This window comes from Bos indicus, chromosome 3 (genome assembly GCF_029378745.1).
Source record: "Bos indicus isolate NIAB-ARS_2022 breed Sahiwal x Tharparkar chromosome 3, NIAB-ARS_B.indTharparkar_mat_pri_1.0, whole genome shotgun sequence".
NCBI classification, from domain to species: Eukaryota; Metazoa; Chordata; class Mammalia; order Artiodactyla; family Bovidae; genus Bos; species Bos indicus.
In genome coordinates, this window is record NC_091762.1 from 9,916,157 (window position 1) to 9,941,054 (window position 24,898).

General features: G+C 51.2%; 2 protein-coding genes and 1 long non-coding RNA gene across 8 annotated transcripts in view; 2 read left to right on the forward strand and 1 right to left on the reverse strand.

The window, feature by feature from the left end:
* CFAP45 (cilia and flagella associated protein 45) overlaps positions 1–9,949 on the forward strand; it is a 29,325-nt gene extending 19,376 nt beyond the window's left edge. For 5 of the 6 annotated variants that reach the window (XM_019988328.2, XM_019988291.2, XM_070783728.1 and 2 more), the window contains 5 exons: positions 418–564; positions 3,002–3,115; positions 3,708–3,901; positions 9,144–9,368; positions 9,746–9,949. In XM_019988328.2, the coding sequence (XP_019843887.1) occupies positions 418–564; positions 3,002–3,115; positions 3,708–3,901; positions 9,144–9,368; positions 9,746–9,824 (759 nt within the window). In that variant the 3' untranslated portion in view covers positions 9,825–9,949. The other variant, XM_070783721.1, reaches the window with a different exon arrangement.
* LOC139181047 (uncharacterized) lies at positions 1–24,724 on the reverse strand. Its single transcript, XR_011565188.1, has 2 exons — positions 24,116–24,724; positions 1–420 (listed from the first exon to the last, which is right to left on the reverse strand). It is a non-coding gene; the product is annotated as an uncharacterized lncRNA (long non-coding RNA).
* The window catches only part of VSIG8 (V-set and immunoglobulin domain containing 8), an 8,102-nt gene continuing 5,636 nt past the window's right edge, over positions 22,433–24,898 (forward strand). The window contains exon 1 of the mRNA XM_070783752.1: positions 22,433–22,764. Coding sequence (XP_070639853.1) covers positions 22,716–22,764 — 49 coding nt within the window. The 5' untranslated portion in view covers positions 22,433–22,715. The remainder of the gene's footprint in view (positions 22,765–24,898) is intronic.

The window sequence follows — 24,898 nt, forward strand, 5'->3', positions numbered from 1 at the left end:
TTAGTGTCATACTTTATTATTTTAATTATCATTATTGAACAGAGACCAAAAATTTGGGTTAGGAGAAGGGAATTGAAGGCAAGAGGAAAACATTATGAACAAGTGATAGGATTTTGCTTGACACGTGGGAGACACGGAGTAGAATTTTAAGAGCCTTTACTCCTTGAGACTGAATAGAGATCAACAGTGTCAAGGCTTCCACAAAGTCAAGGTGGATGAAGACTGTCAAGGGCTGTTTGGCTAGAAGAGGTCATGGACGATCCTGGAAAGAATAGTTTGAATCAAGGCCAGTAATGAGAGCTAGACTGCAGAGCGTGCATCTCTCTCCCTGCCTCCATCCATGTCTCTCCATCCTGGTAGGCCAGTATCTTTCTGTCTCTCTTCTTCTTCTCTGAGGCTCTCTCCCTTTGGTGGCAGGACCTGGAACAGAGGCACCAGCAAAAGCTGAAGATGCAGGCTGAGATCAAACGCATCAACGATGAAAACCAGAGGCAGAAAGCAGAGCTGCTGGCTCAGGAGAAGCTGGCCGACCAGATGGTGATGGAGTTCACCAAGAAGAAGATGGTAGGGACCCGCCTTCTGGTGCCTGGGACTTCTGAGTAGGAATGGAATGTCTGTCTTAGGGAGGGGCAGACATGAGTCCTGAGTGAACTCAACAGAAGGCAGCCACGTCATCAGCCTGAAAATTTACGTCCTTAGTTCAAGGGCCTGGCTTCTTTTTCCCTTTCTACCTGGCCAGTCTCCTTGTTCATTACCAGAGAATAGCCTGCAAAGGACACCCTAATTAGCGTGTTACCCTTGTTAACACCTTTGATTGGAAGTTGGGATGAGGGTCAGGTTCAGGCAGGGAAGAAAATTAAAACAATTGGTGAAAGTGGAGATTTTGTGGATTCCTCATGACCTGGATAATTATATCTCCAGTAATTATGAGTCAGCTGCCCCGTAAATTTCTTGCGAAGATTCCTATCTTGGGCATCCTTTACTTGGTGCTAGATTTGGAAAGCAGAGCCTTCAACCACACTGTGGAGCAGAGAGCAATGCATGAGAACAGTTCCAGGGAGATATGCAGCTCGTGAATGCGTTGATTCTTTCTGGGGTGATGGCATGATTGGGGTCTATGAGGAATGGAGGGCAAAGAAAAGCTTTTAGACATGGTCTAGATGGAGTGAACATGGATTTCTGTGAGAAGAGAAGGGAGGACAGTTATTCAATTCCTCATGTGGTAGTCCTGTCTCCCCTCCTAGCTTCGAGGTTCTGTGATGACACCACACTTCTCTAAGGAAGTCTTACTGGAGGAGGGTGTGGGTACAATTGGAAAAGGCATGTTTGATATACCTCAATACTCCAAATGCAAACCACAGAAAATGAAGCTCAACAAAGCTTGTTTATTGGTTCTGGCTTCTTCATTGAATGCCAGGTATATGCAGGGAACAGTGAGAATGCAAGACTTGGAACATGGGTTTCTGCATAATAACGATCATGCCGCTAACCATTTATCAAGTGCTTAGTCTGTGCACGGGCTCTGTGCTAAGTGCTTTGTGTGTGTTGTCTCATCTAATCACTCACTTCTTGCAACCTAGTAACTCAGTGATGGAAAAGATCCTAAATGCCTCAGAGTGTCCAGTTATCAGACTAGGCTGAACACACCTAGAATAATATCATGTACCTCATATGGATGTCAGCAACTGTTCCTGAGTGGATGATGGTGGTGATAATAAGCCAGTCACATGTAGGAGTTGTGAACAGGTCTATTGGCTGCAGCAGAGAGTCTCTGGTGGTTGTGATGGGAAATGAGGTGGTGAGATGATGGAGAGCTGAGAGCAGTTGTTGGGGAGGCCTTGGACCTTGAGCAGCGCTGCAAGTGTGGAATGATGAGGAACTGCCCTAGATTTCTGACCAGGAGAGGACAATGTATGACCTTCATACCAGGAAAGGTCATTAGCAGAAGGAGCTGAGAGAGGTGGAGACTGGCGAAGGGATTGGGCACTTGGGCACGACCACAACCCACCATAAGTCTCCAGGGATATCACAAGCCCCTCCCTGACCTCACAGTGGTCTCCACTCTTACAGCTGAGGCTGCCCCTAAAGGCTGCCCTGAAGGCAGAGATTGCTGGTGGAAGCCTCCAGAGTTCCCTGCCCTGCCGTATAGGGCAACGCTGAGCAAAGAGACCAGCTTGACACACATCCAGCCATGCACACTTCACAGCAGATAACTCACTGCGGTGCACAGAAGTCTAGACAGGTAGAACAAGGCTAAGGAAGATTCTCTATGGGATGATCACATTTCCACCCAACTGAAGCCATTCGTCTTATGACTACCCCAGAATATGGAAAGCTTTTAGGGATATGTCTGCTCTTTCAGAGAAGTGGCAAAGGGAACTAATTTTGATGGCTCAGTCCTTAGGTAACTGCCAACCGCTGGGGGGACTGGACATCACATGGCTGGCCATTTGCCCAAGGACTAATGAGATAACTTCCACCTGCTGTACTTTATAAGCCAGGCAGGAAGCCACAGTTATTATTTCTAAAAACTTGGCCCAGAGGCCTTGCAACTTGGAAATTGTGAAGTAGAGGACAGAGCATGAAGTCTGGGCTCACTTGTAGGTGAATCTGTCTGGTGGTTTACAAGCTGTGCAGTCTTGGACAGGACCCTTGAATTTTATGAGTATTAGTTTCTTCATATTGAATATCTATCTCATGAGACATTGTGAGAACTCTCTGGGATATTACCAGGAGAACACATTTTGTAAGCAGTGAAGCTTCTTACAAATGCTGATTAGTTTCATAGCTATGCATTGCTAGTCATGTTGCCCTACATTAAAAGGAGTCATACAATTATCCTTCAATTAAAAAGCAGTTATCCTTCAATTAAAAATAAATAAATTTTAAAAAACAGAGTCAGGGAGGGGTAGGGGGCATACTGAACAGACAGGGGCTCAGTTTCTTTCTGCAAGGCTGGGGCAGATGGGAGCCATTCTATGAGATCTTTTCTTCCTGGCAGGCCCGAGAAGCAGAGTTTGAGGCTGAGCAGGAGAGAATCCGGAGGGAGAAAGAGAAGGAGATTGCCCGCCTGAGGGCCATGCAGGAGAAAGCCCAGGATTACCAGGCAGAGCAGGTACCTGTTCGATCTTGGCTTCCCTCAGCCCCTCACACCCCCTTAACTACTCCTTTGACAGCCTGTAAAATGGCCTCGAGGGTGAGGGTATAGAAGAGAGGATGCAAGGTACCTCGACTTCAGCAGTTTGAGGATGGAGGGGTGGGCCTGCTCCCACACCTATGGCAGCAAGCATTGAGGAGTGCATTTCCTGCCTAACATCCAAGAGAAAGTTTTTGGCTGCCACATAAAGAACTTTCAACCTTAACTATTGAAATGTGTCACGGGAGGAGGAAACTGTGGCATCTCCATCATTAGCAGTTTTTAAAATTAGAAGCAATCGCAGGACTGCCTGGAGGTGTTTGAGGTGTAGGAGAAGAACTGGGATAAGCTGGGGGTGGGGGGGAAGGACAAGATGACCCTTCAGGGTGTCATAGACCTGAAAGTTCTATGACAGGTTTCCGTTTGTTCTCTCGTAGCATAACCTTGTTGCTAGAGAAATTCCGGAGGCTTCTCGAAGCAGGCTGGGTCAGCTGGAGCAGGCGTCTTCCTAAAGGGACCTGAGGGTGTTTTTTGCGCCCTCACTGGCCTCCCCCACCCTCTCCTTTCCCAGGATGCCCTGCGGGCCAAGCGCAATCAGGAGGTTGCCGACAGAGAGTGGCGCAGAAAAGAAAAGGAAAACGCACAGAAGAAGATGGAAACAGAGGCCAAGCTGCGGAAAAGTCGACTAGAACAGGTGGCTTTCAAGGAGCACACTCTGGCTGTCCAGGTGCAACGGGACCGGGATGAGTTCGAGAGGATTCTCCGGTAGGAGGGGCTGGGACCCTCGGCTTCCTTTCCGAGTGCTGTGGCAGGGACGGTCCGTACAGGGTGGACAGGTGCTTTCTGGCATGTCCGTAGACAGATGCACAGCCACCTTGACTGCGGTCATGTGGGGCATTCTACCTAGATGGGTGATGGAAATATTTCAAAGACACTTGAGCCAAGAGTTTTATTAGAGAATGGAAATATATTAATAGCGCCTGGAAGTGTTTAAGGAATTGGGGGTTATTGGGATTATTTACCCAGGAGCATATCTGAGGTTATTGATATTTCTCCTGGCAATCTTGATTCCAGCTTGTGCTGGAATAACCTCAGATATGCAGATGACACCATCCTTATGGCAGAAAGTGAAGAGGAATTAAAAAGCCTCTTGATGAAAGTGAAAGAGGAGGGTGAAAAAGTTGGCTTCAAGCTCAACATTCAGAAAACGAAGATCATGGCATCTGGTCGCATCACTTCATGGGAAATAGATGGGGAAACAGTGGAAACAGTGTCAGACTTTATTTTTTGGGCTCCAAATCACTGCAGATGGTGATTGCAGCCATGAAATTAAAAGACGCTTACTCCTTGGAAGAAAAGTTATGACTAACCTGCTGCTGAGTCACTCCAGTCGTTTCCGACTCTGTGCGACCCTATTGATGGCAGGCCACCAGGCTCCCCCGTCCCTGGGATTCTCCAGGCAAGAACACTGGAGTGGGTTGCCATTTCCTTCTCCAATGCATGAAAGTGAAAAGTGAAAGTGAAGTCACTCAGTTGTGTCTGACTCTTTGCGTCCCCATGGACTGCAGCCTACCAGGCTCCTCCATCCATGGGATTTTCCAGGCAAGAGTGCTGGAGTGGGGTGCCATTGACTAACCTAGATAGCATATTGAAAAGCAGAGACATTACTTTGCCAACAAAGGTCCATCTAGTCAAGGCTATGGTTTTTCCAGTGGTCATGTATGGATGTGAGAGTTGGACTGTGAAGAAAGCTGAGCACCAAAGAATTGATGTTTTTGAACTGTGGTGTTGGAGAAGACTCTTGAGAGTCCCTTGGACTGCAAGGAGATCCAACCAGTCCATTCTGAAGGAGATCAGCCCTGGGATTTCTTTGGAAGGAATTATGCTAAAGCTGAAACTCCAGTACTTTAGCCACCTCATGCGAAGAGTTGACTCATTGGAAAAGACTCTGATGCTGGGAGGGATTGGGGGCAGGAGGAGAAGGGGTCGACAGAGGATGAGATGGCTTGATGGCATCACCGACTTGATGGACTTGAGTTTGAGTGAACTCCAGGAGATGGTGATGGACAGGGAGGCCTGGTGTGTTGTGATTCATGGGGTCGCAAAGAGTCGGACACGACTGAGTGACTGAACTGAACTGAACCCAGGAGCATTAAAAGTATGAATAAAGATATAACTCTGGGCCCTTCTACCGTCTCTGTCTCCATGTTCCTCAGCAAGTTTGGGCTGAAACTGCAGCAGGAGAGGTTGAGGACAGAGAGAGAACTCACACGCTCTGGGTTGCAAGTCATCAGAGCAGGGCTTTAAGGGACGTCTTTGCCATTCGTTTGACAAATATATATTAAGCACATAAATTCAAGGCTCTGTGCTGGATGCTGTGGTGTTGATGTTAGAGATGAATAAAACACCATCCTTGCCCGTTCATGTAGGAAGGGTATTAGGGACTCATATCTGGATGGATCTCACCTGTGTGCATCCACCTTTCCTGCCTCACCAGCTCGTTATCCTTTTACTTTTGTTCTCTCTGTTGGCTCAGTGATGATTCCAGCTGTAAGTGGAAGTTAAGTGTTCACATCTCGCACTGTCTCTGTCTCCCTCCTCCTCCCCCAAGGCAGCCAGCAGTCTCAGTGGCTCTACTTTCTACTAGTTAGATCTGCCACCACCAGACCGGGCCCCTGCGGTGTTCTCCTAGCTCTAATTGTTTTGGCCTAACTGGGAAAGACTCACCTCTTACTCTGGTTCAGACTGTATAAGATTAAAAAAATAAAAAAAGGAAACAAACTGGGGAATTCCCTGGTTGTCCAGTGGTTAGCACTTCAGTGCTAACAGAACTTCACTGCCTTGTTGGGGAATTAAGATCCTGCATGCTGTGAAGTGCAGCCAAGCTTAAACCAAAAAAAATTATACAAATAAAGGAAACAAATGAAATTTGAATTGCGGCAGAGTGGTACAAATTGCAGAAATTATGCTCAGATAGGTAGAGATTGAGTGGAGCAGCCCGAAATTATGCTCAGATAGGTAGAGATTGAGTGGAGCAGCCCAGCTTTCTTGGTCTACATGCTCTTAGTCCTTCTTGCTACTGCCCCAGTTAGTTGCATGCCAGACCAGGTCCCTGGATCCCTGGGCAGAGACAGAACAGTCTGTAGGAATTGTCGTCCTTGCTGGAGCCAAGTTCTTGGACTTATATGGGACTGTGGACCCTCAGCCTACCTCCATTGGCTGTGATGTCCTTTGGCTTTGTAGCTCTCCTTGCCCCCAAGGGTCATGCCATGGTCTCCAGATATCTGATAAAGATGCCAGTTTCCTTAACGGCCCCAAAGCTTCTGCTCCTGCACTCCAGGTTGCCTTTTAGATATCTGCCCTCCCCAGCCTCTGTGCTCTTGGACATCTGGGTTGCCTTTAGCAGTCACTGCTGCTGCTGCTGCTGCTGCTAAGTCGCTTCAGTCGTGTCCAACTCTGTGCGACCCCATAGATGGCAGCCCACTAGGCTCCCCTGTCCCTGGGATTCTCCAGGTAAGAACACTGGAGTGGGTTGCCATTTCCTCCTCCAATGCATGAAAGTGAAAAGTGAAAGTGAAGTCGCTCAGTTGTGTCCGACTGTTAGTGACCCCATGGACTTCAGCCTACCAGGCTCCTCCATCCATGGGATTTTCCAGGCAAGAGTACTGGAGTGGGGTGCCATTGCCTTCTGGGATTAGCAGTCACTAATACATGTTAATGAAAAGAAATTAAAGCCCTACTGTTGCCACTGACCCATTTGTCCCTTCTTTGCTTTGTTTGCCTGGAGCACATGGACTAGTCAGTTATTAAAGCTAGACCAGCCCTCTGGAGAAGTTCAATCTCACCATTTGTTCTAGGTTAGCATCCAGACCTGGTGTCTCCAGGGCCATGTGATCACTATGGTGGGTGTCTCCACGTGCTAGGAGCGTCTCTGCCATGGTCAGCAATTGAGCTTTTCCTACTACAAAAGCATGGCCTCCTCTATGGCCTATATATGGACTTCCTGCTTCTGGACAGAGGGATGCCTTTAACTGTCAGCCTCTTGACTAAGCATAAATAGCTGACCTACCCTACTCAGTGGTTCTTGGAAATGCCTGGCAGCTTTCAAAAGGTACTGGTGCCCAGGGACCACTGCCAGAGACTCTCACTGAACAAAAGGTACTGGTGCCCAGGGACCACCGCCAGAAACTCTCACTGAATGGGTCTAGGGTGAGGCCCAGGCACCAGTAGTTTTGAAAGTCCCCAGATGATGGTAATGCAGCCAGGCTCCAGGATCCTAGCCCCAATCCTGTGGAATAACTGGGCCCTTCCTGTTCAGGTTTCCGATTGCATGCCACCTCAGGGGCTCTCTGGTGACACATATAGGTCCCCCATTTCCACCCTGTTTCACATCATGTGAAATGATAGAAAACTGTTTTCTATGTAGGAACATGATGGCAAGGCAAGGGGAAGAGTCTTCTGCTTTCACAGATGTGTCAGCAGTTTTCTTTTGATAAACTGAGAAGCCTCTGTAGAAGGTATAGACATTTGGAAGGTATCTGCATGATGTAAGAGAGTTGCTGGGGGACTTCCCTGGTGGGCCGGTGGCTAAGACTCCACACTCCCAAAGCAGGGGGCCCTGGTTTGATTCCTGGTCGGAACTAGACCCTGCATGCCGGAGTGTAGATCTTGTATACACAACTAAGACCCGGTGCAGACAAATAAGTAACTTAAAAAAACAAAAAAGAGTTGCTCGGAGTTGGAGGACACACCATGCATGGCGGAGCTTGGAAGATGACTGAAGGAAGTGAGTCAGGGAAGTGGTGCTCTTGGTTAGGGTATGAGTGACCTCAGTTGAGACATCCTGGCCTAAGATGATTTTATATTTTATTTTTGATTACACTGAGAAAGAAATAAGATGTTAGCTCAAGATGGCCTATGATGATTGCATTTCCTCTGAGATGTGAATGCATTTCATTTGAGCTTTTTTTTTTTTTTTCCTGAACATATCTGGTCTACATTAGCCATTTTCCCTCGGGTGTCAGGGTTCAATTAAGTTTTCTTGTGGAAGAGGCTCCTGAAAGAAGTTTAGAATTGGAGCAGGAAGAGAAGTAAGAGATAACAGGCAAAGTTCCTTCTTCTTCCAGCAATTAAGGAGAACCAAGATCACAGATTTTACTTCTTTGAACTTCCTAAGCATCCTCTTTGTTGGTTTTGATAATGTCATTATTACTGATAATGGCAGGGAAGTAAGGGAGAGGGGGAAAGATTATCTCAGAACAAGCTGGAGAGGAGTCAGGCATTGTTACCAGAGAGCAGAGTAGGACAATGGCTTCCAGTGGGGCTTCCCTGGAGGCTCAGTGGTTAAGAGTCACCTGCCAATGCAGGAGATTCGGTTCGATTCCTGGTCTGGGAAGATCCCACATGCCGCGGGGCAGGTAAGCCCATGTGCCACAGCTACTGAGTCCGCTCTAGAGCCTGGGAGCTGCAAGTACTGACCCCACGTGCCGCGGCTCTTGGAGCCTGCCCGCCCTAGAGCCTGTGCTCGGCAACAAGAGAAGCCACTGCAGTGAGAAGCCTGTGAACCACAGCCGAAGAGTAGCCCCTGCTTGCTGCAACTAGAGAAAAGAAAGGAAAAGCCCGAGAAGCAATGAAGACCCAGCAAAGCCAAAAATAAATAAATAGTTTCCGATGGGTGAAATCCTGGGTGTAGGGCCAGCTACAAAATCTATAGGGCCCAGTAAAAAATGAGAATATAGAGCTCTTTGTTCAACAATTAAAATAGCAGAGACTTAGGCCAAGCAAGGGGCCCTTCTAAACATGCCCATGGCATAGAGTCACACGCCCCTGAACCTGGGCCTGACTGGGAACAGCCTTTGGGCTTGATCTCTGAGCCACAGAAAGGGAGGGAGGGCTTTGGTCTCTGAAGCATGTTCCTAGAGGAGCCCACCCAGGAACTCCCCCAGACCCTTCCCTGGGTTGGGGCAGCTCAGCCTAGCCCATTCGACAGCCCATGTCCCTCCTTCAGGGCCCAGCGAGAGCAGATTGAAAAGGAGCGGCTGGAGGAAGAGAAAAAGGCTACAGGGCGCTTACAGCACGCCAACGAGCTCCGGCGCCAGGTGCGGGAGAACCAGCAGAAGCAGGTGCAGGCCCGGATCGCCACCTTCGACGAGGGCCGGCGCCTCAAGGAGGAGGCCCAGAAGCGGCGTGAGCGCATTGAAGACATCAAGAGGAAAAAGCTCGAGGAGCTGAGGTGCACTGGGGTCCCTTCCTCCCCCATTGCTCTCCCCTTCCCCAGGGAGGCAGCCCGGAAGGCTCAGGGTTAGGGGAAGGAAGGGACGGTGATAGGGGCGTGGGGAGGGGCTCCTGCCCGACTCCAGGCTCACATGGGCTGTTGCCCTCTGAAGGGGGCTCCTGCAGATGTTCTAAAACTGGGACTTCCTTGGTTGGTTCTCTGGGGAACTCCTTAGCAGGATGCTGGAGCCTTGACAGGGATGTGTTTGGGGAATGGGTGGTGGGACCAGGCTCAGGAATACAGATCCCTAGGTTCTTTAAGCCTGCTTCTGCTGTCTCTTTGGTCCCCTCCCCACCATCCCCACCGCTTATGCCCACCCTTTGTTTTCCCTGCAGAGCCACCGGCCTTCCTGAGAAGTACTGCATTGAAGCTGAGCGCAAAGCTAACATCCCAGTCAACACTTCTGTGAACTGAGGGAACCCCTCTGCCCCTCAAGATGCCTTCAAGGGGGGCAGATTCCTCCCCAGCTCTTGACGTCCATAACTGCTGCTAATCTAGACAGTTCTGAGTTATAGATTAAATCTATTCTACTTCTCTAAGGGATAGTCCAGCTTTCTTGCTGTGGGAAATGTGGCTGCTCTGGACTAAATGGGGAAAAAATAGGTTATGGGGGCCCTGGGCTGTGGGCAGTATGATGGTCACAGACAGAAATGGAAGGATTCTCTCTCATGCTCAACCCTCCTAAGCCAGGTGGTCCCTTTGTCCTGGGGTCTCCTGGCTTTTTTGGTGACCCTCTGGCATGCTGTCATCATGTCCACTTTCAGCTCAGTCTGATCCCCACTCCATGCCCAGCGCAGAGGCATTTCATGGCAAGGAGCTAGAGATGCTGTCTCAGGGAGGGGCTGGGGCAAGGGCTGGGGAAGGAGGTGCCAGAGCTCTTACAGGCACATGCCTATGTCTCAGACCATGAATGTTGAGAGGGTGATGTTTGGACCTGGGGCTCACCCTCCTTTCTCAGCCCTTTCCTGCCAGAGCCCTTTCAACTCTTGGTAGTGTCACCACACAGGCACCAGCCCCATCTCCCATCAGGGCACCACCCTACCTGCCCGGTCCCCTTACCTAACACAGCTATCCCCTCACTCAAGTGGCCAGCTCTCTTTAGTCCCCCTCACTCCAACAAGTGGGGCTTCCCAAAGCCATCTTTCTCAATGTTAGCTTGCCTCACTCTTCCTCAAAATATTCTTCATTCATTCATTCACTTGCCCAAGTATCTCTGAGTACCTGCCAGATGCTAGGTACATTTCTAATGAAGTAAATTTCCAGTGAACACAGTGAACCTGGTTCCAATCCCAGAGAAGCATCTCATCCGTGTCAGTCAGTCTGCTCTTGCTTTCCACCTTATTTCTTGTATCTTTAGAAGAGTCTCAGCCTATTTAGCGGAGAAGGTGATGGCACCCCACTCCAGTACACTTGCCTGGAAAATCCCATGGACGGAGGAGCCTGGTAGGCTGCAGTCCATGGGGACGCAAAGAGTCAGACACAACTGAGTGACTTCACTTTCACTTTTCACTTTCGTGCATTGGAGAAGGAAATGGCAACCCACTCCAGTGTTCTTGCCTAGAGAATCCCAGGGACGGGGGAGCCTTTTGGGCTGCCGTCTATGGGGTTGCACAGAGTTGGACACGACTGAAGCGACTTAGCAGCAGCAGCAGCAGCAGCAGCCTATTTAGAAGGACTTGATGATCAGGCTCCCATTTTGGGCTGTGTACTAGCTTCCAGAGATGGAGCCAGTTCCCCATTTTTGTATGCCTTTGTGAGGAAAGGGCCTCCATCCAGCTCCCATCACTATGGCAACCTCCCTCCCCCTCAGTTTCATTTCTCCAATCCAAAGCCCGGTCTTGTCTCCTTCGGTGGGTCCTGTGCTGAGAGGAGGCGGAGGACAGCTGCCGGGCGCATCCCAGGTGTTTACAGCACCAGGTTACTAGGGCCTTGGGCAAGAGTCCTTCATTTCTAGGACCCAGGGAGTGTGGGCAAGCTGCTTCCTGTGCTGCCTCTGCCTCTGCATCTTCCCCAGGCTCCTTCCTCATCATCCCCACTAGGGAAGACTGCTGTCCCCTTCCTCCCTAAATCAGATGGGCAGCCTCACCAGCAGTGTGGGGAAGAGGCTTTCTCACCTTCCCTGCTCCCTTTCACTTCCCCTAAGTGCATCCCTCGTACCTGAAGAAGTTGGTCTCGTCCTCCCCAGGGGTCTTGTAAAGATGTGGTACCCAGCCTGGGATGGGAGAGACAACACGGCAGCCGCTGAGATGGCCGGCCAACATGCTTAGGTTCTAAGTGTTCCTAGCTGTTCAGTCGCCAGCTCTCTGTGACCCCACGGACTGCGGCACTCCAGGCTCCTCTGTCCTCCACTATCTCCCAGAGTTTGCTCAAATTCATGTCAACTGAGCCAGTGATGCCATTCAACCATCTCATCCTCTGTGGCCCCCTCCTCCTCCAATCTTTCCCAGCATCAGGGTCTTTTCTAATGAGTCAGCTGTTTGGACTGCAGTCAGATTTCCTTGCCATCCAAGGAACCCTCAAGAGTCTTCTCCAGCACCACAATTTGAAAGCATCAGTTCTTTGGCGCTCAGCCTTTATGGTCCAACTCTAATATCCATACATGACTACTGGAAAACCCATAGCTTTGACTACCTGGACCTTTGTCAGCAAAGTGATGTTTCTGCTTTTTAAAATGCTGTCTAGGTTTGTCATAGCTTTCCTTCAAAGGAGCAAGCATCTTTAAATTTTATGGCTGCAGTCAATGTCTGCAGTGATTTTTGGAGCCCAAGAAAAAAAAAATCTGTCACTGCTTCCACCTTTTCTCCTTCTATTTGCCATGAAGTGATGGGACTGGATGCCATGATCTTAGTTTTCTTAATGCTGAGTTTCAAGCCAGCATTCTCACCCTCCTCTTTCACCCTCATCAAAAGGCTCTTTAGTTCCTCTTAATTTTCTGCCACTAGAGTGGTGTCATCTGAGTATCTAAGGTTGTTAATATTTCTCCTGGCAATCTTGATTCCAGCCAGGCATTTCGCATGATGTACTCTGCATATAAGTTAAGTAAGCAGAGTGGCAATAGACAGCCTTGTCCTACGCCTTTCCCAATTTTGAACCAGTTGTTTCATGTCCGGTTCTAACTGTTGCTTCCTGACCTGCATACAGGTTTCTCAGGAGACAGATAAAATTCTTAAAGAATTTTCCACAGTTGGTTGTGATCCACATAGTCAAAGGCTTTAGCAGTCAATGAAGCAGATGTTTTTCCGGAATTCCCTTGCTTTATCCATGACCCAGTGAATGCTGGCAATTTGGTCTTTGGTTCCTCTGCTTCTTTGAAACCCAGCTTATACATCTGAAAGTTCTCAGTTCACGTACTGCTGAAGCCTGGCTTGAAAGGTTTTGAGCATCACTTGGCTCAAATGCATTAGGCACTACGTGGAATGAGTGAAATTTGTATGGTGGTTTGAACATTCTTTGGCGTTACCCTTCTTTGGGATTGGAATGAGAATTGACCTTTTCCAGTCCTGTGGCCACAGTTGAATTTTCCGAATTTGCTGACATACTGAGTGCAGCACTTTTACTGCACAGTTAATAATACCTGCAGGGACCTTACAAGTAAGGAGTGGGTCCTTACTTGTTCTAGGGGACCTTCTTCACAGGAAAGTTAGAAAGGGCCTTGGGTGCCTGGAGTTTGCCCAGCTTCTTACCTATGTCATCCAGCTCAGGGCTGCGAGGAACAAGCTCCCTTGGAGTGAAGGTCAAGAAGAAAAGGGCTTCCGTGCCCATTGTTAACTTCTGAGCCAGGTAGAGAAAAATGGTCCAATTTTTGGGTTAAAAGCAAGACCAACACTTCTTGAGAACTCTTTGCAGGTGAAATGGAGCCTGTTTTGTGCTGTGCTTAGTCGCTCAGTCGTGTCCGACTCTTTGCAACCCCATGGACTGTAGCCTGCCAGGCTCCTCTGTCCATGGGGATTCTCCAGGCAAGAATACTGGAATGGGTTACCATGCCCTTCTCCATGAGATCTTCCCAACTCAGGGATCGAATCCAGGTCTCCTGCATTGCAGGCAAATACTTTACCGTCTGAGCCACCAGGGAAGCCCCAAATTGGAGCCTGACAGATCCCAAAGCCTAAAAGTGAGACTGTCTTGACATGGCCTTGGGTGGGCAGCTAGAAGTTACATGACTGGGGTTTGGCTTTGGAGATGGGAGAATATAGCCACCTCTGATCACATGAAGATAGTTTGGGGGGAAATCTTAAGAGTTCTCCCCTCAGAGTTGTCCCCTCTAGGGATTCTCTGAGCTGCCCCGTGATGTGAGAGAGGTTTGATTTCTTCTCTCAGGATAACTGAGAAGCCCCACACAGGCTTCTGCGGCTTCAGGACTGGCCTGAGTCATCAGCAGGAATCTAATCCCTAGAAGTGGAGCATTCCTGACAGCCAGGTAGGCAGCTGTCATCTGAGGCCAGCTGGCTGCATCTGGTCACCTTTTATAAATCCTCCCCCTTTCTCACTGAGGAATGGCAAAGGAGATAATTACAGGGAAAGGTTCCCTGGTGTTAAATGGGGGCTGGAGGGTTCAGGCTGCGTGATATGGTGGAAGGGCCAGCAAGGGACTGTAGTAAGCCCAGCTTGCAGGGGGGCGGGGGTGGGACATGGAGATAAAGAGAGAACATTGAAAGTGTTTTGAAAGCATAATGGATCTCCCCCCACGGCTTCCCACCTGCCCCATTCAGGAACAACCAGCCACAGACTTGTTACTTGAGGCCGGACTTTTGGGTGGGCAGTGTTTTCTCCTAGGGGTGGCTTCAACTTTCCCTCCTAGGGCTCAGGGGTAGAAATGAACTCTGTGTACCCCTCCAAGCTGCTATATCAGCTTAGGGGTCTCTGGGAGGCTGTGAAATTCCAAGCTGTGGTTCGGCGTGGAGGAAATCTGGGGGTAAGAAACGCTCATTGGTGCATTGTCTTTGTTGATGTGCAGATGTTAGAACCTTGCAAGAAAAAAAAAGTGCCCAAGCTATTAACTTTGTCGTATGAGTACCTGATTGACTTTGAGTGTCTGATTGACTATGAGTACCAACTCCCTTTCTGCTGAACCTTGGGTGTTCTGGTTCTTGCAACATCAGACTGGGCTGGTGCAGCCTGGAAAATCCAGTGGCTGGACGCCACCACAGAGCAATGAGTCAGGTTTGCAGGCAGCTGCCTCCTGGGCACTTGTGCCTATCGCCTGTGTCACACTGCACTGGTGCTTGGAGGCGGTCTCAGAGCCTTTGCCCCTGCCGCAGAAGCAGCACCAATGGGGCACGACTTAGCAGCCACTCTGGTGGCTGAGCCAGGCTGTCCCTGACTCAGTGGGGTCCTGGGATGTCCTCCAGTACCCCCTGAAAGCTTCAGTATCCCCGTCGGTGACTCTAGCCACTTCTGGGCATTAATTGGTCTCAGTAAAAGTACTTTGATTAAGCTCAGATGAAAGGGGCTCAGGATATTTCAAAGCCAGTCAGGGCTTTTGGGGTGAGGAAGGGTGGCAGCTGTTGAGGTGGCAGTGGAGGGGAGACGCTGGAGTCTCAGACAAGAAGTCTGGGTGGAGAGTCCACGGAGCGCCTCGCTCTGGTTCCTCACTCATCCCCCGAACTGCTGCTTCTGGGGGTCTAGGCGCCTGGGAGTGGACTGTGGGGAGGGGTGGCTCACTCCCGACCGACGTCTCTCTCACATTCCAGGCTGCTGCCGAGGTGGCCTGCCCCCCTTTCCCTCCCTCTCCCACCCTCTGAGAGACATCCTGGCAAATCACACCAAGGTTACCTGGGAGAAATTAATTTCCAACATCACGGAAATCTAGAGTCCCAGAAAAGACTAAGTTATTCTTGATTTGACTGGCTTTAAATAGCTTAGACCTTCCTGCTGTCCTCACCCTGCAAGTTCCCAACCTCCCAGCCCTGCATTTCTTCCCACACTCTCCACAGCCTCTTGGGAGTAGGGTAGCCATCACCTCCCTGCGCTTGGATGACTTTGAGACTGTGACAGGAATAGGGTCCCTGGAAAGAGGAGTCAAGGGGCTGAATGGGAGTAGGGAGTCGGAGAAACTGCCCAGAGCTCATGAGGTTTTTTGTACAGATCCTGGGAAAGACTGCTTTGTCCCCGGAGCTAGTGGGAGTGAGCACCAAATCACAGAAGGTCAAGGCTGGAAATGACATCCAAGACTCTTTTACCCTGGAAACTTCTTTGTAAACTAATCAAATGGTTGGACCATCTGAGCTTGCACACCTTAAGAGACAGGCTGCTCATTACCTCATAAAGCAAAACCCAAACTGTCTTAGAGCAACCCCAATGCTCAGAAAGTTCTTAACATGGAGTCACTGCATGTCTTCCTGACCATCCTCTGGGGGCCCTAGTTCTGCTTCTTGGGACCACATGAGACAAATCCACGTTTTCTTCATGATGCCCCTTCAGATATCTCCTACCCCAGCTACTGTGCAGCCTGACCCCCTGGGGAAAGCGTGTGCAGTTCGGGAACACAGTGTTCTTCTGAGCATTTGGTAGGGGGAGAGAGAAGCATGTTGGAGGGAGGGAGGGGGGGAAACTGGGAAACCTTCCACTTATCCCTTGGGCTGGGCATGTTGCTCTCCTGACAGTTCACACTCCCACCGCCCCAGGCAGCCCTGGCCAAGCTCTGTTGCCTCTGAGCCCCACCCCCTCTGGCACCACCTTCTGCTTTCCCAGTGTCCAGGCAACAGGAAGCAAACAGGGAGGGCAGAGTGCAGGCTGGTCGGAAGGGCTTAGTGGGCAAGGCCTTGCAGCAGATACACACCCAGCTTTGCTCTGCTACCTGAAGGCTCCCCACAGCTTCCCTGGCAAATTCCGGGAAAACAAGGCAAGACTGGAAACCACTCAGGAGCAGCGGCAAGGGGAAGCTCCCTCTGGGCATATGTGTTGAGGAATCCCAGTGGCAGAACCCAAGGCAAATTTTACTTCTATAAAGTAAAATTATACTTTCAGTTCAGTTCAGTCGCTCAGTCATGTCCGACTCTTTGCCACCCCATGAATCACAGCACGCCAGGCCTCCCTGTCCATCACCAACTCCCGGAGTTCACTCAAACTCACGTCCATCGAGTCAGTTATGCCATCCAGCCATCTCATCCTCTGTTGTCCCCTTCTCCTCCTGCCCCCAATCCCTCCCAGCATCAGAGTCTTTTCCAATGAGTCAACTCTTCGCATGAGGTGGCCAAAGTACTGGAGTTTCAGCTTCAGCATCATTCCTTCCAAGGAAATCCCAGGGCTGATCTCCTTTAGAATGGACTGGTTGGATCTCCTTGCAGTCCAAGGGACTCTCAAGAGTCTTCTCCAACACCACTTTACTGAAGATAAATACTGATACCGAAGATCAAAGTCCTATTGGACATGTAGGGTAATCATCACAAGGTCTCTCTCCCCGCATGCAAACATACACGGTCCAGGATGATCTGTCTTCATTGCCTGGTTTATCCCAGGGGTCTGGCTCTGACCCCAGGGGGCACTCGGGCAGATAGGGTAGAAGGTCCCCAGAGGTTCAGTTCTCAAGGATTGTGCCTCCTCCGTCCAAAAATACCATCAGCTGTCTTTTCCAACTTCACTCTCTCCTTTGCTGTGTCTGCCAGAGCTCTGGTTTATTTTTCAAGGACTGAAATACTCTGCCGGCCACCTCTTTCCACTCTCAGACAAACCAAGTACATCCTTAGTTATCCTTCAGATCAGTGTTTAAAGGTCATTTCCAACACACCAGGGGGTCTTGCCACATATGATGGGAGGTCATCAGCCTGTGATAGGAGCTGGTGCCCCTTCCCTTTTCTGTCTCCCCCTCCAGACTGAGCGCTCCAGAAGACAGAATTTTGTTAACCGTTGCTTCCCCAGGGCCTAGACACTAGGCCCAGCTGGTTTGTTAATGGATGAAGGTTCTGTAAGAAATGGTTGATCTCGTTGAGGTGAGTTCTCTTTTATCCTTAAGGTCTCTTAATTCTTCAGGTTTGCCATCAGGGATTCAGATAGTCTTTCAAAGTGAATTCTTCTTTCCTCCACTGTTCCCTTGATAACAACTCAGTTTATAGTGTTTAAGCAGCCTCACTTTGCTAAGACATTCTGCTGATAAAGTAGGTTAGACCACTCCTTTCAGCGAGGAGGACAATTTCGGGGCTGTCTGCTCTTCTGACTCTAGGTCAGCTCCAGGATGTCTCCTGCTGGCAGAAATCTGGTTGTATCCAGGCTCCCTCCTAGGGTCCCCGTTCTTCTGAAGTGGATGAGCAGGAATCACTGAGCCTTGGGAAGCCTGAGCTGAGGCGTAAGGAGACCCTGGGTCTCACATCTCAGAAACTCTTGCCCACTAGCCTTGACCGGGGCCTCAGTCCCTAAACCCCAATCTTGTTTCTGAAACTGAACTTCACTCGTGGATCTTATCCTTCTCTCTGTGTTCTCAATCACTCAGTCGTGTCCAACTCTTTGTGACCCTATGGACTGTAGCCCACCAGGCTCCTCTGTTCATGGGATTCTCCAGGCAAGAATACTGGGAGTGGGTTTCCGTGTCTCCTCCAGGGGATCTTCACGACCCAGGGACTGAACGTGCATCTCTGGTGTCTCCTGCATTGGCAGGTGGAATCTTTACCACTGAGCCACCTGGGAAGCCTTTTCTGAACTGTAACTCTTCACTGTCTGAACTCGACATGCTCCCATCACAGCACTCTACCACCCAGGCACCTCCATTCTTCTTGTCCAAGCAGGACCTCACCTGGCGGATCTCCGACACCAAACCTTCGCTGAGAGCTGGGGTTCCCGGGCTTCTCTGTGACCATGTACCAGGCACCTCTGTTTGCCCTCTCTGAGCATGAGACTGTCTGCCCCATGGCTCTCCTGCCACCAGACCCTTTCCTCGGAGGTTTCTCTGCTCAGCACTCCCAGGGCTGCTGTTTGCTCCCTGGATGTCACAGGGGTGGGCCCTGGAGGGGAGATGGGGAGCTTGAAGCTGAGCCTCAGAGGCCTGGGAGGAGGGGTTGGGGATAGGTCCAGGCAGATGGGGGCAGTGCCTGTCCCTCCCCACGATGTTCTGGGGTTGGGCTGCCCCTCCTCTCAGAAGCAGCCTCTGGGCCTCTCTAGGTCCTCGTCTGCCTCTTCTCTCTGCCTCTGTACTCCTGTCCACGCCTTTCCAAGTTTCTGTCTTTGAGTGTCTGTTTCTGCCTTAGAAGAGAAGCAAATACAACCCAGTCTGGCGGTGTGTGTGTGTGTGTGTGTGTGTGCACAATAGAGGGGCCATTCTCCTCCAGGGAGCTACAGATTTCTCAAAGAAAAACAAGGGGCCCTTTTGGAAATTGGTGCACTCTGTTCTGGACTGTAGCCTGGATCCTCTGCCTCCTGTCCCTGTCTCAGCCTCTGGGGGGGCCACCTGGATGGCATCTGTTTCCCTGCCTCTTTACTAACCACTGCCTCTCCCAATCTCTCTCTCTCTCTAAGGGGGCACACAGGGAATCCTAGTACTTTACTGGATCTGCCCAGACCTTTATAGGACCTGAAAAGGAAGTGGGTGGGGCAATGGGATGTTTGGGGTGAAGACTGGTGGGGAAAAGGGAGGGAAGAATTGGGGGAGGGGGCCTCCTCCCCCAGGATGAAAATCACAGAGAAAGGAGGGCTGGGAGCTGGTCCCAGAGGGAGGGGCCATGGGCTGGAATTGTGCTTTGAAAATTGAGCAGATGCCCCAGTGCCATCACTCCAATACCACCCCCCAAAACCCCTGCAGGGCTCAGGGCGCAAGGCAAGAATGCCGACAGCTTCTTTTATGGGCCCCAGATTGCAAGGAGGTGGTAATTAGCCCTCAGTGGGTCAAAGGGGAGCAACAATATGTCCTGCCTTTTGAGACTTTGAGGAGCCCCTGCATGGAGACCTCAAAAGTGGCTGTTCTCCCAGGAGCATCTAGGCCCTTGGTCTCCCCCAGAGCCAATCTCCTCGACTTCAAAACCAGGAACCCCTTCACCCAAGTAAAACTGCCTCTGATGGACCCCATTGTCCAGTTCCATTTGGTGTCAGAGCCCCACTCACTGATATAACTTCTTGCATCCCCTCCCCAAATGCCCTTCTGGGAGCTTGACCAGATGGTGAGCTTAGGTCATGGAGCAGAATTTAAGAGGTTGTATTTCTTATGGGATTCAGTTGCTTTATTTCTTTCAGATGGGCATACATGTATTTAGAACTCTTTCCAAAATTTTGAAATCCCAATGAACATGTGCTACTGGTATTCTCCCAGAAGAAAGGAATGAAAATTCTAGCCAAAGTCAGACTTAATGAATGAAGGTTGAGGTCTTTCTATATCATAAATACAACCTCATTTTTGATCCCCATGAACCCTCTGTCCATGTAACTTTAACCGAAGTTTTAACTCTAACCACAGCCTCAGTTCAGTTCAGTTCAGTTCAGTAGCTCAGTCTTGTCTGACTCTTTGTGACCCCATGAATTGCAACACACCAGGCCTCCCTGTCCATCACGGACTCCTGGAGTTCACTCAAACTCAAGTCCATCGAGTCAGTGATGCCATCCAGCCATCTCATCCTCTGTCATCCCCTTCTCCTCCTGCCCCCAATCCCTCCCAGCATCAGAGTGTTTTCCAATGAGTCAACTCTTCGCATGAGGTGGCCAAAGTACTGGAGTTTCAGCTTTAGCATAATTCCTTCCAAATAACACCCAGGACTGATCTCCTTTAGAATGGACTGGTTGGATCTCCTTTCGGTCCAAGGGACTCTCAAGAGTCTTCTCCAACACCACAGTTCAAAAGCATCAATTCTTTGTTGCTTTCTTCACAGTCCAACTCTCACATCCATACATGACCACTGGAAAACCATAGCCTTGACTAGATGGACCTTTGCTGGCAAAGTAATGTCTCTGCTTTTGAATATGCTATCTAGGTTGGTCATAACTTTCCTTCCAAGGAGTAAGCGTCTTTTAATTTCATGGCTGCAGTCACCATCTGCAGTGATTTTGGAGCCCCCCCAAATAAAGTCTGACACTGTTTCCACTGTTTCCCCATCTATTTCCCATGCCTATTCTAAGTCAAACCCCAAACTCAAGTTTGACCCAGCTCTAAATCCAATCCTAAGTCAATCTCAAGCCTGCCTTCGATTGCATCCCCAGGCAAAGCTGTAGATGACACTAAAACCCTGTTCCTTATCAAACACGAATCCCAGCCATGAAGCCTAGCCTCAGTTCTAGCTGTAATTCTATCCTTAATCCTAATGTTAACTCTCTTCCCAACCTCAAATCTGACCTGAGCCTCGTTCCTCATTCCACCTAACCTCAATCTTAATCTCGGCTCCAGTCTTCTCTCCAACTCTAACAGTAGCTAAAATTCCGAATCCAGTTAAACCTCAGCCCTACATTTCAGTCTAAAGGAACCACAGTCTTACTCCTCTCTTTTCAGACTCCCTCTTCCTGGCCCCACCTGTTCACCCCTCCACCTATCATTGCCTTTCCCCAGGAGTGGGTCTGGTAACCCACAGGGTTGCTATGCCCTTTTCTTGGTCCACTCTGGACTGAGAGTCAGGATGCCTGCTTGTTCTCCACTTAGTCAGGCTGTAGCAGCATCACCTAGACTAAATCCTCGTGTTTTTCTAGACCTCTATATCCCCATCTGTAAAGTGGGAATAATGATCTGTGTTCTCCAGAGTGTGCAGGCCAATCCTATAATCCTTAAAGTGAATAAGCAAATAAGGACATTTACAGTGTACAAGTCGTGGGCCCCGGAGCACGCTGTTATTGTTGGGAGTGCAGCTGTGGGGCTGGAATGCAGAGATTCCAGCATAGACTCCTTGTACTTCCTTATTGTTCTGTCTTATTTTTCCCAGAGGGGTGGGCCCTGGCAGCGTCCTGAGCCCCGTGACTCTCTCCAAGACTCTTCCCCATCCCCTTCCTGTGCCCCTGTCAGCAATAGGGCAGGACCCTTAAGCCTTTGGAGAGAGTTGAATTGTTGAATAAAGCCACTCATGGCTGGGCCCCTACCACTGTGTATGGGGCAGTCCTGGAGTCTAGGGGAGGCCCAAGGCCTGTTCTGGGACCGCCCCCCCAACTCCCAGGAGCAATGAGCAAGGGCTGGCCCTCCATTTTCTCGCCCTGCCCAGCAGGCCTTCTCATCCCAGCTCCAACCTGCCTGCAATGGTGGGGGCTTAGTCACCCTGATGACCATCCACGTCAGGAGGGTCCTTGGTCTCCCTGTGCACAGAAGCAAGGGCACCATTCTATCCCTGAAAGAAGGGTGTAAAGAGGGGCTTGGTACTACTCAACAGACACTCTGGTGAGGGGTGTCCATGTACAAAGGCACACCCCTTCCCCTGCCTTCCTGGCGCTCATTTCCCCAGCAGCCCCTCACCTGCCCGTCCACTCACCTCACTCCCTCTGCACCCGCTGGGCCCTCTCGTCTTAGGCGTCACTGAACTGGTTTTGGTTGTGTGTGGGAGGTGGGAGGCTGGATCCCCTGTAACACACCCGGTTCTGCAGGATCCTGTGCACCTGGGGGTGACCCTGCCTCAGGTAAAGGCGCAGGGCACAGCTCAAGAGGGGGCAGCCAGGGGAAGACCCCAATTCCCCACAGACGCCTCCCCTCCTCCTTTCAGCTCAGGAGGCCTGACGCCCTTTGAAGTCCTGGGTCCCTTTAATCTGGGGCCTCCCCTCCAGTCCCAGCATCCCCTTCCCTGGTGCCCTTTCCCACAGGTCTTGACCTGGGTGGGAGGGGGTCTGCAGGGTCAGGGAAATGAGGAGGGCGTGGGATTTGGAAACCTGCGTGTCAAACACAGTGCCCTGGGGTCAGCGCCAGCCTTCAGCTCCTGGTTACCCCTGCACCCCCAGTCTGGCTTCCCCTTCCTCTTCTCCATTTCCCCGAGGGAAGAGGCAACAAATGAGTGGTGAGGGGTGCTCCGTGGACGCCGTAAAATTGGGTGACTGTTGTCACCCCAAGGATGGGGCCAGGAGGAAGTGGAAGTTTAACAGGTGCCTAATTACAAGTCCCGCTGGCCACCCTGCGCCTCTCTCAGGATAGGGAAGAGCTTGGGGAAGGGCTGGGTGATGCCTGGGTAGGCCACTCTTTGTCACCCTGCTAATTAGGGCTCCTGGGACTCCTCCCCAAGGCGGGGACCAGGCCCCCTCCCTCCTGTAGAAATAACTCCGGCTGCTCCCCAGCAGGGCACTTGCTGCACCTTCCTGCCACCCCCGGGCAGCGTCTGGGCCCTCCGCTCCCCTTCCCTCCACCTGTCCCCACACACCCACAGCCGCCGGCCTGCAGCCACCGGCCCCAGGGATCCTAGCCCCGGCGGAGGAAGCACCGAACCTAGAGACATGGGAGTCCGAGGAGCATTCCACCTTCTGCTCGCATGCCTGAGCCCAGGTATGGGGCTGGGCAGGGGCGGGATGCCCACCTGATGCCGGATGCACAGGAGAAAGGCAATGAGGGGCTCACAGAGGAGCCTGGAAGGTGGGCTCAGATTCCCTGGCAGGGTGCTGCCCCCCTTGCCCTGCTGGGCTGGAGTTTGGATGTTGCCAAGGGGACCTCTCCCCAGGAGAGCCCTGCACTTGGTTTGGGGCATGTGTTCTTGGATGGCTCTTCATTGTGTCCGTGAACCTGTGGGGCTCACACACGTTTGTACATGCTGTGAATGGGAGCAAAGGGCTCACCAGGAGTTACTATGGGAACTGGGGGTGGGGGCTTAGGAGGAGCCTGGAAAGATCTCTTTTCCATTGGTCTGTGTGCTATCCCCAGTGGGAGGGCCTCCCACCCACCCCACTTGCCTGGAGAGGGCAGAGCCTTGGGCTGGTGGAGAATGAATGGGCTGCTTCCAGCAGGACTGGGCCCCTGCACCGTGAAAGCTCCAGGGTAGCACACAGCCTGTCCAGGGTGAGCCTGGGGAGGGCGGGGAAGGTGACTCCCAGAGCCCCCTCCCTGGGACACGCGTGGAGGGCAGGGCTCCGGACTGGACATCGAGGCTGCCTGCCCAGGATGGGGCAAGTCCTAGCAAGAGCCCATCTGTATGGGCATCGGTGGACATGGCTGAGATGCTCTCGGGGGTCAGGGTGCAGGCTGAGGGGGCACAGGGGAGGAGCTCAGGGAGCAGGGAGCATATGAGTGTCCGCCTTTCTGGCAGCAAGCCTGCAACATCTTCTCTGTCTGGTGGGAGCTGGCCTGGCTGAGCTTACTGTGGAAGCTGTGCTGTGGGGACCTGGCACATCTCTGTGTGTCGTGTGTACCTTTTGTGGGGCTGCCATTTCTCCCCTCCCTTCCCTTCTCCTCCTTTATCTGCAGAAGGAGGGTTCATGGTTCTGGAAGCAGCTTACAAATTCACAAAGGACTTACAAGCTGAGAGTAGACAGGGCTTTTGAGGCATCTGCCCTCTTCCTTGGCAAGCCTGTCGTGATTTCCCTGCCCCTCCTCTAAGTCTCTGCACCCAACTCTTGCTCTTCCACTCTGGTCTTCTTCCATCCCCCCAGCTTCTCTCTCCTCTCACACTCCCTGGAGGTACTTCCTTAGCACCTGTGAAGGTGAGACACCAGGAGTGACTTCCCCAGGAGAGCAAGAGGGTGCAGAAAGCCTGGGAGGAGGTTGAGAGAGATTTAGGGAAACTAAAAGGCTAGGGTGAGGCTCCCTGGCCTGGGACAAAGGCAGACACTCTGCCTAGTGCAGGGTGGAGACACTCTCTTTCAGTCCATCCCTCCCTCCCAAGCCCCCTGCCCAGAATACTTACCCTCCCGCCCGGCTGGCTCCCAGGATGTGGAGAGCATTCTCTTGTTGCTTCCCCAGGGTGGAGCCTCCGCACTCTACTGAGTTCTGGCTCATCTCTGGCTTGCCTTGTGCCAGCCCAGGGCCTGGCAGATGGTGTTAGGATCTTTATCTCAGGAGTGGGCTGGTGTTAGCATGGCCTGGGGCTAGAGAAGGCATCACCAAGTCCCGTTAGAGCCCCAGCAGCTAGTCTGCCTGCTCTGGGTTACCCTGGAGGCTTGAGCAGGGGTGGGGGGCAGGTTCAGGGCATGGCTGATGGCCCAGCTGGGATCCTGAGGGGCAGGTTCAGTGATGCCTGTGGTGCTGCGGATGTTGAAAGGGCTCCTGCTGGTTCTCTAAGAACCAGGCTAAGCTTATGCAGCTTAGTCTTGAATGAACGCGCATGGGGGACTGCCAGTGTATGCAGTGGGTGTATCTTCTGGATTAATATGTACCTGTGTTTGTGTGTAGTTGTGTCTGTATGACTGTGTGTCTGTGTGGATCTGACAGTGTCTGTGTGTACAGGAAGGTGGGACTCCATAGGTAGGTATCTGCATTTTGAAGGCGTGTAAGACTGTGTCTGTGTGTTGATGTCTCTGGCTGTGACAGTGTGTAATCGTGTGTGTGTGTGAGACGCTCTCTAAGTGTGCAGGTGGTCCCGGGAGAGAGCCAGAGAAGCAAAAGCAGGATGAGCAATCGAGACCAGGGGCTGAGATGCCAAAGGACTCGCTAATTCTTGCAGAGTGAGCCAGGCTGGGCAAGGGGCCGG